This window comes from Calonectris borealis, chromosome 2, assembly GCF_964195595.1.
Source record: "Calonectris borealis chromosome 2, bCalBor7.hap1.2, whole genome shotgun sequence".
In the NCBI taxonomy this organism is placed as follows: Eukaryota; Metazoa; Chordata; class Aves; order Procellariiformes; family Procellariidae; genus Calonectris; species Calonectris borealis.
In genome coordinates this window covers 26,169,899-26,187,664 of record NC_134313.1, presented here as the reverse complement: position 1 = coordinate 26,187,664, position 17,766 = coordinate 26,169,899, and the positions used below count along the sequence as shown (strand labels likewise).

The window sequence follows — 17,766 nt, the reverse complement described above, 5'->3', positions numbered from 1 at the left end:
CCCTCAGCCGCTCCTCATAAGACTTGTGCTCCAGGCCCTTCACCAGCTTCGTTGCCCTTCTCTGGACACGCTCCAGCACCTCCATGTCCTTCTTGTAGTGAGGGGCCCAAAACTGAACACAGGATTTGAGGTGCGGCCTCACCAGTGCCGAGTACAGGGGTATTTAAGTCAATAATAACAAACTAGCTGACCTGATATGAATGTTTAGTTTACATGTGGTTGGTATAGTGAATATGGCATGGGTCCTATAGAAAATAGGCGGTCATGTGTGTAATTAGAATCTCACAATGTGTTTGTATGAGTCAGTAAACTAAAGATACTTAGACAACATTTGTTTTGTATTTCCCAACCCTAGATTGCTTTATGAGGTTGGTGTGAAGAATTGTGCATTGGGACTGTGTGTGTACACATTATGGCTGAAGTAGATCTTTGTAAGCTTTTGTATAAGCAAGTTTTGTTTGTTTTTTTCTTTTAGTCATGTTAGAGTTCTTGTAATGTCATGCTTACTTCTCCCTTTAGAAGATTGCTATCTTTGCTTAAGGCTTCAACTTGAGATGTGTTTTCCATCAGAGCATCCAGTTTAGCTTGACGCACTGGTTCTTACACAGTTTATTTGTCCTTGGGCATTTAGCTTACCTTAGGAACAAAGTAATGAAGCAATGCAAGGTCAGCTACCACAGTAACAAGAATTAGAACTGACCTGACACCAGCAGCACATCTTTTCATCCATGCCTTTTAGTTTCTCCACGTTTGATTATTTTACTCAGAAGAGAAACTAACTAGCTGCCTCTAGACTTTTTTATCCTTCCGTTACACTTTTCTGTAAGATGTAAGCCACATCTGTTTCTTACTAGTCATTTGACATGCATTTCTAACAGAGAAAATGCTTTATTTTTTGGAGCCTTTCCTCTGCTTTGTTATTCATATTGTGATACTTCTCTTTCCAAAATGTGAAATCTAGGGGTTTATCAAAAGCAAAATCCAACAACTTTATTTATCTGAATCTGTCAGCTGTTGAACAGGAATGTTGAGACCGAATGATGACGAGTTTTTATTAACATTAATTGGTTTATAAAGGATTAATCTAGCTAGATGTGTTCAATTTTTTAAGTAGTTTAAGTATGGAGATGAGGTGATCCAGTAGATATAAAATCAGAAGAACAGGTGCTTTTGTTAAATAAAAAAAAAAAAAAAAAGAACTGCCCACCCCCTCTCCTCTACTGAACACCAAACTATGGTATTGGAGAATGGGTATGTTAGATATTAAGTGGCCTAATTACCCTTAAAGTTTTGTAGAATGAATTCAGGCTTTGGTGGATGACAGCATTTTCAGAGAGAGCATGGGTTTGAAGCAGCAGAAGCTGACGTCATTCCCAAGTGTTAGTAGGAAACACCAGAGGTGCACCTTGCTTCCCTGTAGGTACCAGTGTTGCAAAGATGAATGCTGATTCTGAGTCAGGGTTGCTTTGTGATCTCCCAAAAAAGCTGGTTTTATGTGATGCTTTTCTTTTTCTTTTTCAAGGGGCAGGGAATGGTAAATGCAAGTCAGATTTTTTTTTTTTTTTAAGTAAAATCCTTTTTCTTTAGAAAGAATAGCCACAAAGTTGTGTTTGTTCAGACTCAGAGAAAAAAAAAAAATCTCCCTTGCCCATCAGCACCAAAATTCTTTCTCCTGAACCACATCCTCTTCACCCTGTTTTGAGCCAAGGACTGCTTTTCTCTATCTTCATCTGTTACACACAGAGTCTGCTAGTAATTTCTTTTCTATTTTGTTTAGTTAATTCTTGCTCAGATCTTGCCATATGATCAGCACCCTTTCCAGTTTTTGGTTATCTCTGCATAAAAGGAGCTTAATTTGCTTTACTTAAAATTTTTTTGATTTATTCTTTGACACTTTATTAAGCAAGTATATCGCAGGATGCTTAGTGTCTGCCACAAATGTTTTCTACATGAGTTCATCTTGTAGCATTAGGAATATACAGGACTGTGATACTGCCTTGTGCCTTTGTACTGGTAATGCTTAGGGACCATTTCCCTTTTTGTAGCAATCATTTGGGCAGTCATCCATTCCCTTCAGGTCCTGGTATCATCTGAACTGTTGCTGGCTCTGCCTGCCTGTGCCAAAATGTCTTAATTTGGGTAGCTGGGTTTACCTTTATAATCTTGGCAAAATAGTAGTTTAAACATAAAAATGGCAAGGCTACCAGATCACTTCAAGGTTTATTTTTTGGGCTAGCTGGGGTAAATTTTGTACCTGCAAATGTTCATCCATTTGAGGTATGTAAGCATGCATGCATCTCAGTGGGTTGTCAGAAGCTTTATTCACAGTTGTGGTGGAGCATCGGGATTGAGCATCCAAAAGAAATGTAATTGCTACTTATATTGGAGAAACAAATACGGTTTTAGGGGTTTCTTTTGTTGAGCCTCTGGGAAATAACAGGGGGAGTGAAATCAGTACAGGTGGTGGTAAAACTTGAATTACTGCAGTTCAGCGAACAGGGCATGTTAGTACTAAGACATAATCTTGCCAGAAGACACAGGTGAATGGATTCATTTAAAATGAGCAGAAACTGTTTCTGCTCGGTTGTTGAATGTAGGGGTTTTTTGGAACATTAATACATGAAATTGTCATCTCTTTTTTTTTTTTTTTCAGTGTGTTGTTTATTTTATGTTTTTTTGGAAAGTCTCCTGGTTAACATACTGGGTATATCCCGAAACACTCAAAGAAATATTAAACATATGGAGCAAATTGTCGCTGTTTAAAAGTGGGGTGAGGGAGGCTTTTTTTTTTTTTTAACAGGGACAAAGGGGAAGAAAAAATATATAAGATCTGAACTTACAAGTCTATGTGAGTTTATCCCACGCAGGGAGGATTATGTGGCACAAGAGATTCTGAGTACCAGGGTAATTGGTTATTTCAAAGGTGAGCTACGGTTGCCCGAGCCACAAAGCTGATGAGGAGAAGGGGCACCGGCCTTCGTATGAGGTTCAGCCATAAACAACTGGGAGCAATAACTTCCTAAACTGTTGCCACCTAATAAACAGATCTGTCTACACTCTCAAGCAGCCCCCATAAGACCTCTGTAACTGATTTTTAGTATTTTGTTTTCAAATAAATGTTTTTACATATATACTCTGTGGGTTATGTTATTGATTACAATATGAGTTGTTATGGTTGAGGACGATTTATTCTTCTAAACAAATAGAACTAAATAATCTCTCCCATTTTACCTAATCTAAATCCTTAGAAAGTGGTTTTCGCCCTTCCTCCTGAGCCCATCTCCTCCAGGAATTAAGTGGGTTTTTTTCCAGTTTAGAAGACTTAAAAATCCCCCCAATTTTTAAAATTTTTCTTCAACTGTATAGAAATACATGCCCGCTACTGTAAGTAGGCTCATAGGTGAAGATTTTCTCATATCGGACATGATGCTGGGCAACCGGCTCTGGGTGGTCCTGCTTGAGCAGCGGAATGGGACCAGATGACCTTGAGAGATCTCTGCCAACCTTAATCTTATTATATGGAAAAATAGTATTAAAATTTGTAACAGTTGATGTGAAGAATGTCTGTAATCTGGTTTGAAAGCTTTAACTCTAGTCCTTCTTCATAGGGTAACATGTAGGTTAGCATATGATTTAGCTTTAGAGGGTAACATGCAGGTAAAGATATGGTTTAGCTTTAGAGATTTGGAAACTATCCACTGGCATTTCACTGATAAAGTCAGAATTTAGAAACTGAGACAAATAGACAAATAGCATATTCATAAGAACATTGAGGAAGCCTTTATATGGCTGAATATTTTACATATATTGAAAATGCCTCTTGAGTAGTGACTGAAATGTGAGAGTTGCAAAGTAGACCCAAAATAAAGGGTTGCAGATGTATTATTTCAGCTTATAGATTTACTGCAGAGGATGGCCAGTACTGCAAGAGCTGCTTAATCAGAGTTTTACCCTAATATTTCAATGTGCAGTTCTAAGCTTATTTTAGGATTTAGGACATGTAATTGTATAACAGTCGATTTCCAATCATTATTGTGGTATCAGAATGGTTCTCAAGTGTTCATTGAGCCTCTCGTCTTGAAACAAAGAGTATTTTTATTCCCTTTTTCCCTGTCTGTGAAACAAAGAGTATTTTTATTCCCACTTTACAAGTGGGAAATGAAGGCAATGAATGATTTAATATTGGGAGTATTTGAGAATTTGGGCATACGTCTAGATCCTGATTTCTCTTTTTTCCCCACACGTGTTTTTTTTCCACTGTATCTGGCTTTATATAAAACTTCACTTTAAAAGCGTTGACTTCAGGTGCAGTTGTAATGCTTAGTACTTCTGCAAGTCCGATCCAAAGATCTCAACAGAAGCACCAGAAAATGAGAAATATGTAAGTAATGGCCAAATGTGAAAAAACATTGAAGGAACTTGTTAAGGAACCTGTCCATTACCTTTTAGCGATCCTGTGATGTCAGATGTGGAATCACTCACTCCAGTTAGCTCTGCACACAGTGATGGTAGAAGGAGCCTCTGGAAGGGAAATAATTGCTTTAAATAGTCATGAAACTGTCTGCAGCTTTCTAAGAGGGAAGAAGTCACTCCATATCACACTGTGAATGTCAGAGGAATTTTGTGATTATTTCTGGTTTTTTTCTTTTCCCCTTTTTTTATCTTCACAAGGCATAGCTATTCCTAAATGGAAGACACTGAAGCCTTACATTTAGTGGTGCATGTTTTTCTTCTTCTTTGCGTAATTTGTGTAAAGTTAATGGTTGTTGGTTTGGTTTTTTTTTTCCAGTTCTCTTTTGTCTACAGGTAGTGGTTGAAATCTTGAGTGTACTGAGAACAAATAAATGTGCATTTTTTTTACGGTCTTACTGTCTTGTTTTTCCTAAAGTCTCTCATATTAGTGCTCTTCAAAATAAATCTCCAGTCTGATGTTGAAATAGTTGAAGTAGTGAATTTTAATTTCATTACTTGTCACAGGGCAATAAATGCATTTCTTATGAACTGTTCACTTACTGGCTTTTCATTGCTTTCGTCCTGATAAAGCAGTGAAGTGTGGTATCAGAGGATTGTAATGTCAAAGCATGGCAATGACCTAAATAGAGCTGATACAGAATAGCTTTCCAGACATATGGAATGGTGACAGTCAGATACTCTGATTAGTGTAAAAACACTTGATGTATTTTATCAAATGGTTTATTTAAAAATAGTAAATATATCCTTTTTGAGAGTCTGCTGGGGATGGTAGTGAAAGTATTCTTTTTAATAATTTTGTAATAATGATAATAAGTTACAGAGCTAAGTTGTTAACACTGTGTTTTTATTTTTCTTTTCACAGCCCACATACTGGGTGGCAGAATTACCAGCCTGATGTGCCCCGGATTCCCACTGCTTGCATCTCTGTGGAAGATGCTGAAATGATGTCACGGATGTCTTTCCGGGGCATTAAGATCGTTGTGCACCTGAAGATGGGGGCTAAGACCTATCCAGACTCTCCTTCCTTTAATACCGTGGCAGAGATAGTTGGAAGCAAGTACCCAGAGCAGGTGAGTGAGAATATACAAAAAAAAACTTATTTTGTTCTTTAAAAATATGAAAAAAACCAAAACCAAAGAACAGCCCTTCCTAAGGAATACCTCAAACGAGTAACTCTTGGTCACCTACTCTTCTACATTTCAGGCATCTTGGCTTTTCAGTTTTTTTCAGGTAGCAGGTTTGAAACCACCAGGCTCAGTTCTAACGTACTAGGATATATCTTAGAAAACTATAAGAATTACTATGTTCTAAGAACAGGAAATTCAACTAAACTGTACACGATTTAACCTCCTCCTTTTTGTTTCCCTGACTTAAAGCTCACTTTAAATAGTACCATCTGTATAGGCTTACAAAGAAGCGTGTGTGTAAGCAGAAGTGAAATCCTATCAGTGTAACAAATACATTTATTGTTTTAAATAACAAGTAGTAAGTTAAGGTTGCCATAACGATTTGTGCTTGGAGTTTGCTTATCGTTCTGTTCATAATTTTCAAGTGGTTTCTTGATCAGGCAAATAAGCCAGGTTCTGCTGTCCGGAAGTAAAATTGTTTTGCCTGAGTTTTCCCTCAAATGTAAAAGTGAACGCAGGATGTCAGTTTAACTTTTTGTAAGATTTTTTTTTTTTTGGCAAATCATTGCTGCGTTTAGCAGGAGTTGTACGTGTGTTAGTTTGGAGGAATAAACCATCTGCGCTAGAAAGTATCTGCAAATTCTGTTTGAACACTAGTTAATCCTAAATTGTTGGTTGCCATTTTAAGACTTTCCTCTTGCTTTCTCTTTTCTTCCAACTTCTTAGCCAAAAATCATACAAACTAAATCCGTGGTGCTGAAGGATTTGTGCCTGGTATGAGGTCTTCTATGTCAGCTTACAACATGGAATGTTTTTTCTGGCAGTTTGGTTTATTGTGAAAATGCTGATGCAACCTCAATTACAGCAGTGCCAGAAATTGCTGCTGAAATACATCTACGAGCCACGATTCTTTTTTAAACATGGTAGTTTTTTAACTTGAATGGAAAATAAGAATGACTGTCTCTGTCCTTTAAACTAGGCATAGTTCTTGCAAGATTTTATCTTCTCTGAGATGGTAGTTCTGCAGCTCTGGCTTGTGGTGTCTAGAGATTCTCAGTGTTAGCATGAATGTGCGGTTTCAGAAGCTTGATCACTGGGCAGGGAAAAAGTAGCATCGAAAAAGGGACCATCGTGGTTGATCAGTTTACATACCATCACCTATGAATTTCGCTTCATGAGACATACGTTTACCGAGTTAAAGACAATGCTCCAACTTCTAAATTAGGGTACAGCTACTTTAATTTTATGTCATCTGAATTTTTAGCAGTGGTTCTAACCAGCTCATAGGCTGTCTTTCCTGAATTATGTTTGGTGTATTTCAAAATCATGACATTTCGATTCAGATTATAAAGTGTCCAAATGTAACCTTCAAAGATGCATTAAGATGCTTGCATGTACTTGATTTTCTCTTTGGTGTCCTGCTCTGTTTCTTTAAGTAATGAAATGGATTGGCATCTCTTCACTTCTTCCACTGAGAAACTCAGTTTTTTGAAACACTGGGTAAAGACTTATTTACAAGCCCCCTGCTGATGTTAATGGGAGTGGTAGTGGACACACTTTGAAAATGTAACCAAGAAACAGAAAAATAAAACAAGTGAATGTTTAGGTTTTTTAGTACTCAGTTCCTCTTGGAGCCTTAATGGGTGCTTCACCATGCTCGTTCCACTGTGTTACTCCGGTAAAAATGGGAACCATCTAGCTATTTAGGCAATAAAACACATTGCAGACCCGAACTCTTACAATGCTTTTTATGCCAAAGTGTTTCAAAATGCATTACAAATCCAGGGGAATAGAAAGGTGCCATTTCCACAGGCCAAAATTCCAATTTAAGTTTTGAATTGAAACAAAAGCAAATCTGGATCTCTGAACTCTGGGTGAGAAATCAGCAGCGGGTGGTATCGCTCTTACAAAGGTCTAAAGCAAAACAGTTTGAAATTAGGCTGAAGGCTGTGAAACATAACTGGTCACAGGTATTGCAGCAAATTATAAGTTAAAAAACTGGAACCTAACTGAAAGTGAGGGTCACTGTAGGGTACTGAAGAAGTCTAGTGAGAAGTGGTACAGTTCTAGATGTAACTGCACATTAGTCATGTTTGTGTTCATCTGCATATTGACCAGAATGTAATATGCTGCTTGATTTATAAATAATTCATGAATCACTCCTGTGAGATTTTAGCACGTTTATTAATATAATCACCAAGAAGCGAAATCATATTCGTCTGAAAATTTTATCTGTTACAAGCCATGTTGAATATAATTACTAAAATCCTTGAAAGGGGAAGACGATTTATTGTTTTTTCTTACCTTTTTTTTTTGCTTTATTTGACCACTTTTGCAGCATGTCCAGTTCAGTTCCTCCTTTTTAAGTTATTTTTTCAAGTATTTTGTGTGGATTCTTGCATATCGCAATGGAGGGAAAAAAAGTAAAACTAGAAAAATGTTACGGAAAACGGGAAAAAAAGTAGTTTAAATATTTCTGACATATTTTCCTAAAAGTTTGCTTTATTTTAGACCTAGTGTTCTTGAAGTCTTGTAATACATGCTTTGTTTTACTGTTGCAAGAAATGTTTGATGTCATCAAAATGGATACTCAGAATTGTCAAACTTGCAAACGTTTGTTTAGGCACCTGTGCTTATCTTTAACACATTTACGTTTCTGAACAACTTAAAGCAATAAAAGAAATATGATTACTGGTTGTGAAGCATCAAGCTCTCAGGAGTGCATTCGTCTTTGGAAGCGATGATGTGTCATGGGTGCAGATGTCCTGTTGCTTTTTGAGGCAGCTCTGCACCTGTCGTGGTTTAACCCCAGCCGGCCACTGAGCACCACGCAGCCGCTCGCTCACCCCCCCCCTGCCGGGTGGGATGGGGGAGAGAATCAGAAGGGTAAAAGTGAGAAAACTCGTGGGTTGAGATAAAGACAGTTTAACAGGGAAAGCAAAAGCCGCGCACGCAAGCAAAGCAAAACAAGGAATTCATTCACTACTTCCCATCGGCAGGCAGGTGTTCAGCCATCTCCAGGAAAGCAGGGCTCCATCACGCGTAACGGTTACTTGGGAAGACACACGCCATCACTCCGAACACCCCCCCCTCCTTCTTCTTCACCCAGCCTTATATGCTGAGCATGACGTCATATGGTATGAGCCTATCGGCCAGCTGGGCCAGCCGTCCCGGCCACGCTCCCTCCCAGCCCCCTGCACATCTGGCAGGGCATGGGAAGATGAAAAGTCCTTTACTAGCGTAAACAATACCTAGCAACAACCAAAACATCAGTGTGTCATCAACATTATTCTCACACTACATCCAAAACACAGCACTATACCAGTTAATAGGAAGAAAATCAACTCCATCCCAACCAAAACCAGGACAGCACCCAAGGCACACAGGTACTTTTGAAAAGTTAACCCACTGATACTTCAGGTTTCTGTTCTGATTTATCCTTTCGGTTTGGCCAGCCAGTAGCAGTAAGCAAATGCTTTAGCATCAATTGCTCCAACTAAGAAAAATGTGCTTTGAAACCTACTGTAAGTTGCAACTTTGTACTACCAAGTTTTCAGGCGGCGTAGAAAGCATCTGAACAGAAAAAGGAAATGGATTTTGTCATGCTGTCAGTAAAGTTCAGTGTCTCACCAATGTCTCTGTTCTGTTTAGCTTTGTATTATCTATTCTGAATTAGGGAGGGGCTGCTCTCCCCAGACAGGACCCTGACTAATGTCAGAGTGGGCATTACTGTGCATGTTCTGAGCAGAGACATCCACCATCCTCGCTGTCAGTCCCGAGGTCCTCGTTTAGTGCCTGCTGAGGCCTGAATCCCTGTAAGTGCCCAAAGGAGGTGAGCCTGTGCCCATAAGATAATGAGTTCAAGACCAAGCTTTTCTTCATATAAACAGATGGCAAGCAGTGGGACCAAACGTGCTATGACTTGATGCCCTGGCAGCCTTTCTGAGCTTGGGATCTCATTCTCACGGTGCTTAGGACAGCAGCAAGAGTGGAAAACCTGTGGGTTGTGGGACTTAACATATTTAAGCCTGTATGACTGCTGACAATTGAGCCAAACAGTTTGTGAAATGAGAAAGTTATGGTAGCAGAACCTGCTGAGGTCCAGGCTATTGCAGGTTAGAGACATTTGCAATCCATTCCTGACTTTTATCTTGGAGAAGGAGTTTTTGAAGCACACTGTTGAACCTGGGACCATGCTGTTAGCATCCTTTTGTACTGTATTGTGTATTGGTGAGATGTTTTATTTAAACTATGTAAGTTGACACTGGAGACTGACTGACTGAGAAATTCACAAGTTAACTAATGTGGTTTTCATTTGAAATTCAGGCAGAGCTGGCAGTAAAATATGTTTGTCTTCTCATTTTAATACAGATGTAACATGATTGGTCTTAAAGCGCAGAAGCAACTGTTCCCATCTCTGGGGAAATGCTATAAATAGGGGCTGTTTCTTGTTAGTCTGGCTTCAGTGTACCTTATGTGCCAAACACGGAACCACAAAATACTTGATTAACTGAAAAGGTATCAAAGTAGATAAAGATATAACTCTTGATAATCCTGACTTTCAGTATTTTTCCGTACTGCATATTTCTTGGTGTGCAGTATTTTTTACCTATCTTACAGTTACTAAGTGATAGGAAAACTGTTTCTTAAGTGCCCTACAAAGTACGTAAATTTAATGGTTGCTCGTTATTCTGTGATCTAGCATAAATACTGTAGAGCACAAACGGAGCGGCTCGTAAGTGGCTTTTTTGGAATCCTGAACAGCTGTTCCAGGAATTCACTCTACACTGCTTTTTTGCCTCCTGTTTTTATGGAGTGCCATTTCTACAAAATGTACCATTTGAAAAGTGACTCTATTTTGAACACCACAGGCATAAAAGACCATTGAAGAATGTACTGTAGCTCTGAGCCAAGTTTGGACAGCACTTTGAAAGTAGCAGTCCTAGGAATGACCTGAGAAACAGAGATGCTAAGGTAATAGATTGTGAAGTTCTTTACCAATCTGTGACTGATGTAACAGAACCTGTTCTACAAAGGAAACAGCAGCTTATTTACTTTTTCATTCTTCTTCCTTTCCCTATTTCAAAAATCGGCCCTCTCTTGGAATTTGTGATACTGGGCAAAGCTCCAGGGAACAAGAGAATATGAAAATTGACCAGGCTTCTGAGCCTGTTAGGCATTCATTCACATAAGGGAAGAAATAATTTGTAAACCAAAAAAAAAACACCAACCCTAGGGGAAAAAAAAAAAGACTTCTCTGAAGATGTGTAATACTCAGTACAATGTTGTTTTATGGCCTGGCACCAGTTCGACATATGTTAACAAAATGTCTATCCATTAGCCCTTTAATGTTGCTTCCAGATATCCCTATGCTCAAACTAAATCATGCATACAATAAAGCTTTGAGTAGAAACATTTTAAGAGCCTAGTGCCATCACGTTATGGGTCCATTATCACATTTTCTCCATGTGGATTGTTTTGCTATTCATTCCAAAATGTTGAAGGGTTTGTAAATGCAATTCTGTGAGCGCCTCTCCTGTGACTGTAAGCTGATGCCTCTCACTGCTAGAATTTAAGAGAATTTAACAGAATTTAAGAGATGATTACGGAGTTTGGGTTTTGAGAGTGCCAGCTCATTACCTCATGATAGCGAACTGATGAGAAAGAAGAAGAAAGAGAAATGGTGAAAAAGAAACAAGAGAAAGGGTGAAGAAGGAACATTGGCATTGTTAGGAAATGTTTTATTTTCTTTGAAGTTTTTGTATCAATATTTGCTGAAAGAAGTAGTACACTCTGTGTATGTGTTTGTTTTATTAGTAACAGGACTTTGTACTATTAATTAAGGGGGGTGGTTTTATAGTGTGCCTTGTGGGAGTGGCAATATTGTTGTCATTTGTTCTTAAACAGAGGTCTTGTCATGATGAAAACAGTCAAATTAATATGAAATTGATATGGAGGAAAATTTTTCTTTGTAACTTGACCATTTTAAAAATGTGTTGTTTTCTTTTTTTTAAACTGCCAGAAGGCCTACCATATTTTAAGTCTAAAGTGCATGTTAAATTTTGTGGTGTAGAGCTTGGCAAATCTTCTAAGACTTGAAGTGCCCATTTAAAACCCAAGAGCTGACTGAAAGCATTTAATTCTGCTGGGGAGAACTTGGCAAACTCAATAGTTTGCCTTCTGACTCTGAATGACCAATATGTCCTAAAGTGGGCATGTATTTTGGAAACCTCAGTATCTGGGTGTGCAACAAATATCTTGTAAGTGATTTGTGCGTATGTGGTTGGGGCAACAGTTAAAAAGCATTGTACTACTTAGAGTGCGTGTCTGAAATATTGGTGGAACAAGTGAATGTGTATATGTGGAAGAAAGTTTCAAAACAGCTTACATCTTTTTAAAAATTATTTTCCTGATAGAATTTTGCTGGAAGGCATCAGGTCGGATTCACCAGTGTAATGTGACCTTTGTAATGTTCAGATGTTTTCAAAATGACTAGACCATATCTATAAATGGGCAGCTGAGAGTGGGGGAGAGGGCCGGAATGGTAGCAGTCTCTGCTGATCTTGGAGACATCTGAAGTTACTGGGTCTCTCAGCTTGGTGATGCCAGAGCAGAGCCAAGGGATGTGCTCCACTGGGTACAAGCAAGCCAGCAGCCCTTTGACAGGATCCTCCTCTTGCCAGCTGAGGCACAGCAGCCGTCACTGCATATGAGCTATTGCAATATGAAGGAAAAATGATTAGCTTTAGTTGCCGTCGACAACTGCTCTCGGGAGGAGAGCAGGACCTTCTTAGGGTGTGCTAACGCAACTCGCTGGCACGCAACTGGTGATATCCTAGGTTACTGCAGCACCAGGGTGACAGTGACAAGGGATGAGGACATCTAGGTGGCCTTCCTCACTAGAGTCAAGTGGAGTTTGGAGGAATTGAGTGCCGCTGTCACCCTTCTATACACGTTCCATTTGGATTCTCTTGATGTAAGCTCAGACAGCGTGCTTTCTGCCTTTCACCCAAGCCTGGGCATAGGTACCAGCACATACATGTCAGCTGGCTGCCTACCCCCGCCTCTTTCGCTTTTTGAATGCAGTCTGGTATCAGCCCAAAGCGACTTGCTAGACCTTTGCTCTGTGCACTACTCTTTGGAACATTTGGTTGGATTTTAACTTCTCTGCTTCTTAAACTGCAACCAACTAAATTGTGAGACTAGAAGTTAAAAACGAACGTTTAAGCTGCTTGTTCTGTTGGCTAGCAAATTTATCTGAGCACACAGTTTTGTAGTCCTTTTGATGATGTGAGTATAAGCAGATACACTGTAATATTTTTTCTTCTGACCCATTCCTTTGTCTCTACTCCCACACAGCAGTTTAAAGAATTACTATGGGATTTTATTTCAGTAATAATTTACAAATACACATAGGGTTTACAGAATGGTTGTGAAAGCTTTTTTTTTTCCTCCACGTTGAAAAAGTTATCTTCTAAAATTACACGGCATCCTTTCAGCATTCTGATACGCAAAAGTATCTAAAGGGTAGTTCTGGGTTTGGCAGATGTGATACTTGCCTGAGGCTTGAAGTAAGAAACCACAATATTGAGAGAAAGAAGGAAAGAAAGTAAATCGTACTTGTCATTATGAATAAGTAGGTGCCAGAAATGCTAGTGCCAAGTGTCAAGGATTAGTTTTAAAAACAACTATTCACTACAGAAGTAGTCAAATAGCTGTAGTCATATGTTTGTATTTGTTAGGTGCAGACTGTATAATTGACCTTGTACAACAGAAGGAGGACTACCAAGATAGTTCTTGTCCTCGTGAGTCTGCAGTCCAGGAGATGAGTGCAGTGCTAAAAAAATACATATTTTCCATGCAAGTCTGATGAAAAACTGCACGTCTGAAAGCGTTTGGGTTGGATGTAGAGGGCTGTTCGACACGGATTCAGAGGTTCTCACATGCAGGACCAATGTGGAGGAAGACCTGACAGTGAGATTGCAGATTGTGGATGGAACTAACGTTGTTAATGGAGTGAAGGGGAAATGCTAATAGCAGTGAAATCTAAAATGTTCAGGCTGGGGCTGAGGTGAAAGGGGGAAAGAACTTGGTCTGCTCAATCGCACTGAAATACTGACAGTAGAGGTGTTATGCTAAGAAACGTGTGGTTGCAGCAGCTGAGAGATGGTTACTCAAGGATGTAGCAGAGTATCTAGCAGAGTTTGTAGTTTTGCTGGGCAGAGAGACAGTATTCTTGAGAAACACTGAAGCAGCTGCAGAATCGTGCTAACAAGCACAATTTCACGCATCGCATTGCTGCTTTGTGAGAACAAGGAGTGGGGAGAAATGGTGAAAATGATAAGCTCACCACAGTTGGTGTGGTCTTTGGGAGAATTAAACTCAAGACCTCGGTTTGCTTCGGTAGTGTGTGCTTCAAACGTTGATAACATTTGTTCTGTTTTTTTTTATACCATTGTTATAGTTTTTTATACAATTTCATCAGCCTAGAAGGAGTCCCCTAGGCTTCTGAGACCTTGCACTTTGCCACTGTAACTTTATTGTAAATGTAGTCACAATGATGCAAAAGTATTTATTATGGTTTGGCAAAGCAAAATACACTGTAAAGCACATTATACCAGTAAAATTTGTCCAGAATGATTATTAATAAAATGTTAAAGATCTTGTGAGGCTGGCAGGCATAAATCTTAATTAAATCAAAGAATGAGTTTAGTTCATAGTGTTTCTCAAGTATTATCGCTACTCATACCAACAATCTATCATGATGTAATATGTAAGTTATCTAGAATTTTGTCCTAAACAAATGTAATTCTAATTCATTGTAACAGGTAAATGGAAATTTTGGACAAATTCCGGATTTACATGATTGACTCTTTTCAATAGTATTTGTCAGGAAAGTAAACTGGTTTATGTGTTTAGGACTGGGATCCCATTTCTTCTTTATTGAAGTTGCAAAGAAAAAAAAGGGCGTCATACAGGGTCTTTAACAGAAAACATATTTTGTACTACAGGTTCTGTAAGTTTGCTTCTTTATACATGCTGAAAAGTATGTTCCTCACAGTCTGCATTTGCTTTTCCCACTGGTTTTTATTCTGTCGTTTATTCCATAGACTGGTTTACAAATTTGAACAAAAATAAACTAAAATGTGTATTCTTCTGGTAGTTACATAGTCCCTTGACATCTGATTTCTATCACAGTGTTTGAATTTACAGCCATCATTGTGAAATACTAGTCTCAAGAACTGTGTACAGTGTCCTGGTATAAACTACTCAGAAAAAAACCTCTATGTCCCATTTCATCTAATCATACATACATTATCATATACAGGGTGGAGAACGGAATAATATCATGATGTAAGGTGAAACAGTCTGTAAACCATACTGCTTTAGAAATTGCACCAAATCAGTGTTTTTTCCTAAAGTGCGTATAAGCAAATAGAAGTAGGATTTTCTTTGTATTTTAAATATTTCAACTCAACGGGAAAGAATATTAATGCTATCTCAGTACTTCTGTATCACATAAAATTCTGGCCTTTATTTTTTAATTGTGTGCTTGGTCTAATGATCATTGTGCTTATTTCAGTGATGTTAACTGGACAAAGATTTTTCTCAAACTCTCCGTGTCAAGTTTAATGTGCTGCTTGTGGGAGAAGGTATTTCATGAAATAATATTCCTTCACTGTAATGGAATTTGTTGCTGTAAGCTATATATCTATATTTTTATATAGATATATGATAGTTTTAGGACACCATCTTCTGTGGCGTGCTGCTCGGCAGAGTAGCGCATATTCTACCATTCCAAATGGGAAATGTCTGTCATCCAGCTTCTTGCCAGGAGAGTGATTACTGAGCTCTAAAATGTGATGTCCTTCCTCCTCTTCTTTCCCCTTTCAAGTAATGAGGAAGAGGACCTGAGATCGCATTATTCTTTGTGAAGGAAAGGAAAAACAAGATCTTGAGCTGTTAACAAGTATGTTCCTCTCTGTTTTATCTTACAAGCAAATACTACAGCTCGTGGTCCGTTCTGCTTGTATGATTTTGTTTCTTGGCATTGTAAACCTGAAGTCACGGATGTCTTGGATTTATGTTCTCCACTTCTGCTTGAAGTCCACTGACCTCAGTTTATATGCTGAAGTGCGCCAGGGATCTGTTCACTTAGCTGGAATTAATGTTCAGATGATACTTTGTTTGTCTCTTCACACGTTCTGGAAGTTGTTCTGCAAGTCTTTCTGGAAGACTGCAGCTGTTATACTGTGCATATAAATAGGCTATAGTTAATAAGCCTATTTATAGCAAGCCCAAGTCTCACGATTTTTTTCTCATTCATTAGAGTTTCCAACCTTCAGATAAGTTTGACAAAATAATTGGATTGCCCTTACCCACTAAGTATGGTGCATTTACTTTTTCATTGATTAATTTCGTAGTTTAATTAAAAATTGCCTAGACAAATTTAAATGCTGAATTTCAGGAAAGAGATACAGTTAAGCATAAAGAAGTATAAATAAGCTGGCTTTGATAGGTTGGTTAAATTTCAACAAAATTGGTAAGGATAATATTCTAGATTATATGAAAATATATAAGCTTTATATTCTTTTATCTGTGGACTTTGTTATGCACACAATTTCCTGCTAGAGTTTGATGTAACAGCCCTCCCTGCCCTTGCAAAATACCCAGCAAGCCTTTCAGAATGCTTGAGATTATTTGTTGCGCAAAGTCAGCCATGGCTAACACTCAAATTACTTCCATTTTCATTTATCTGTAACACATTTTTCTGTGAATTAAGAAGAAGTCGGGATGTTCTTGGTCGCATTTCAGTGTGACCTTCTGAGACTGGTGGCGACTGGACCAGGGTGAGGGAACGAAGAATGTGATTGCAAGTGTTGCCAAGCTCACAAAGATAAAATACTAAATACTCTGGAGTAGAGAAGAGTGGTTTAGAATAATCTTGGCAAATTCATAGGAATTGTCAATACTTATAAGGATGAAATGTGATCTGCTTTTCTTTAGGAAGCAGAAATTGAATGTACAGTGTGCCCCTGGCAGAGTGGCTCATACAGGATCTTTGCCATATTTGCTGAAAACAGTTGTAAGGACTTAGCAGGCATGGTACAAATTGTGGCATAAAAGTAATGAGATGACATCCAGCTTTTCCTTGGAAAAGCTGTCTTGACATGCGAGCAAACATGTTTTAGATCCACAAGTTGCGGGGGGGGGGTGTCACACTTGAAGAACGTGTTTGTACAGGGATGAGTGGAGGCATCTAGACAATCTTTTGTGAGTGCAAAAAGCTCAGGCTGCTGACAGAGCATCTGATCGTTTGGCATGCTATAATTGCTGCAGTTTCTTTCAAAAGCCTCTGCATTAAGGAGATAGCTTTGTTTAATTATCTACGTAGCACATTTAAAGCTCTTTTAGTGACCTTTCAGCATAGGATTCTGCAACATCATAAAGCACAAATGCTGGATCTATTTAAGATCCAGCCAATAATATATAGATGGGAAAATACATAATTTGCATATCTGTCAAATTGAATCACTTGCTGCTAAATTCAATTTTGTTAAAGGATAAAGGAGTCCAAGTTTGTGTTGAAAGCACAAAGAAATTTCAGTTTTGTTTTCTAATGGGAAACTTTTCCCTAATTGGGAAAGGCTGTGTATGTTTAAAGGAAAAACAACAAAAATTCCAACCAAACCTTTCCCTGCTTAACTGAGAATCACTTAATGCATTTAATTAAGATGATCTTTGAAAGCCACTAAGAAGTTGAAGAAAGAGCAGCTAGCTTGCAGTAATTTTAGCTGTTTAAATCTAGTGGCATTGAAACTGTTTAAATTGCTGTAAATACAGTTTTAGTGGTTTGAAAGAATCTCCTTTGTCTATAATTGCATTTTCATTTAAATGTGTGTCCTTTAGGAATAGATAAGGGTTTCTTCTCTCAGGGTGATGCAAAAAGATACTAGCGTATTTTCGATAACTTAATTTTGCTTCTTTGAGTGCTTTAAAATCTCTTGTTGAATCTTTGAAGCAGAGAACTGATCTTTTTTTTTCTTCTCCCTTATCTGAAACGACATATTTAATTGTAATGTGGATCATAATTGCTAATACCAATTTAAAACTGGGATGTTGAACCAAGCAGAACCAGTGATCAAGGGATTATCCACACTGTGTT

General features: G+C 38.4%; 1 protein-coding gene across 1 annotated transcript in view; it reads left to right on the top strand.

Annotated features, from left to right (window-relative positions):
• The window catches only part of CPQ (carboxypeptidase Q), a 169,845-nt gene that overhangs the window by 62,311 nt on the left and 89,768 nt on the right, over positions 1-17,766 (top strand). The window contains exon 4 of the mRNA XM_075144589.1: positions 5,336-5,543. Coding sequence (XP_075000690.1) covers positions 5,336-5,543 — 208 coding nt within the window. The remainder of the gene's footprint in view (positions 1-5,335; positions 5,544-17,766) is intronic.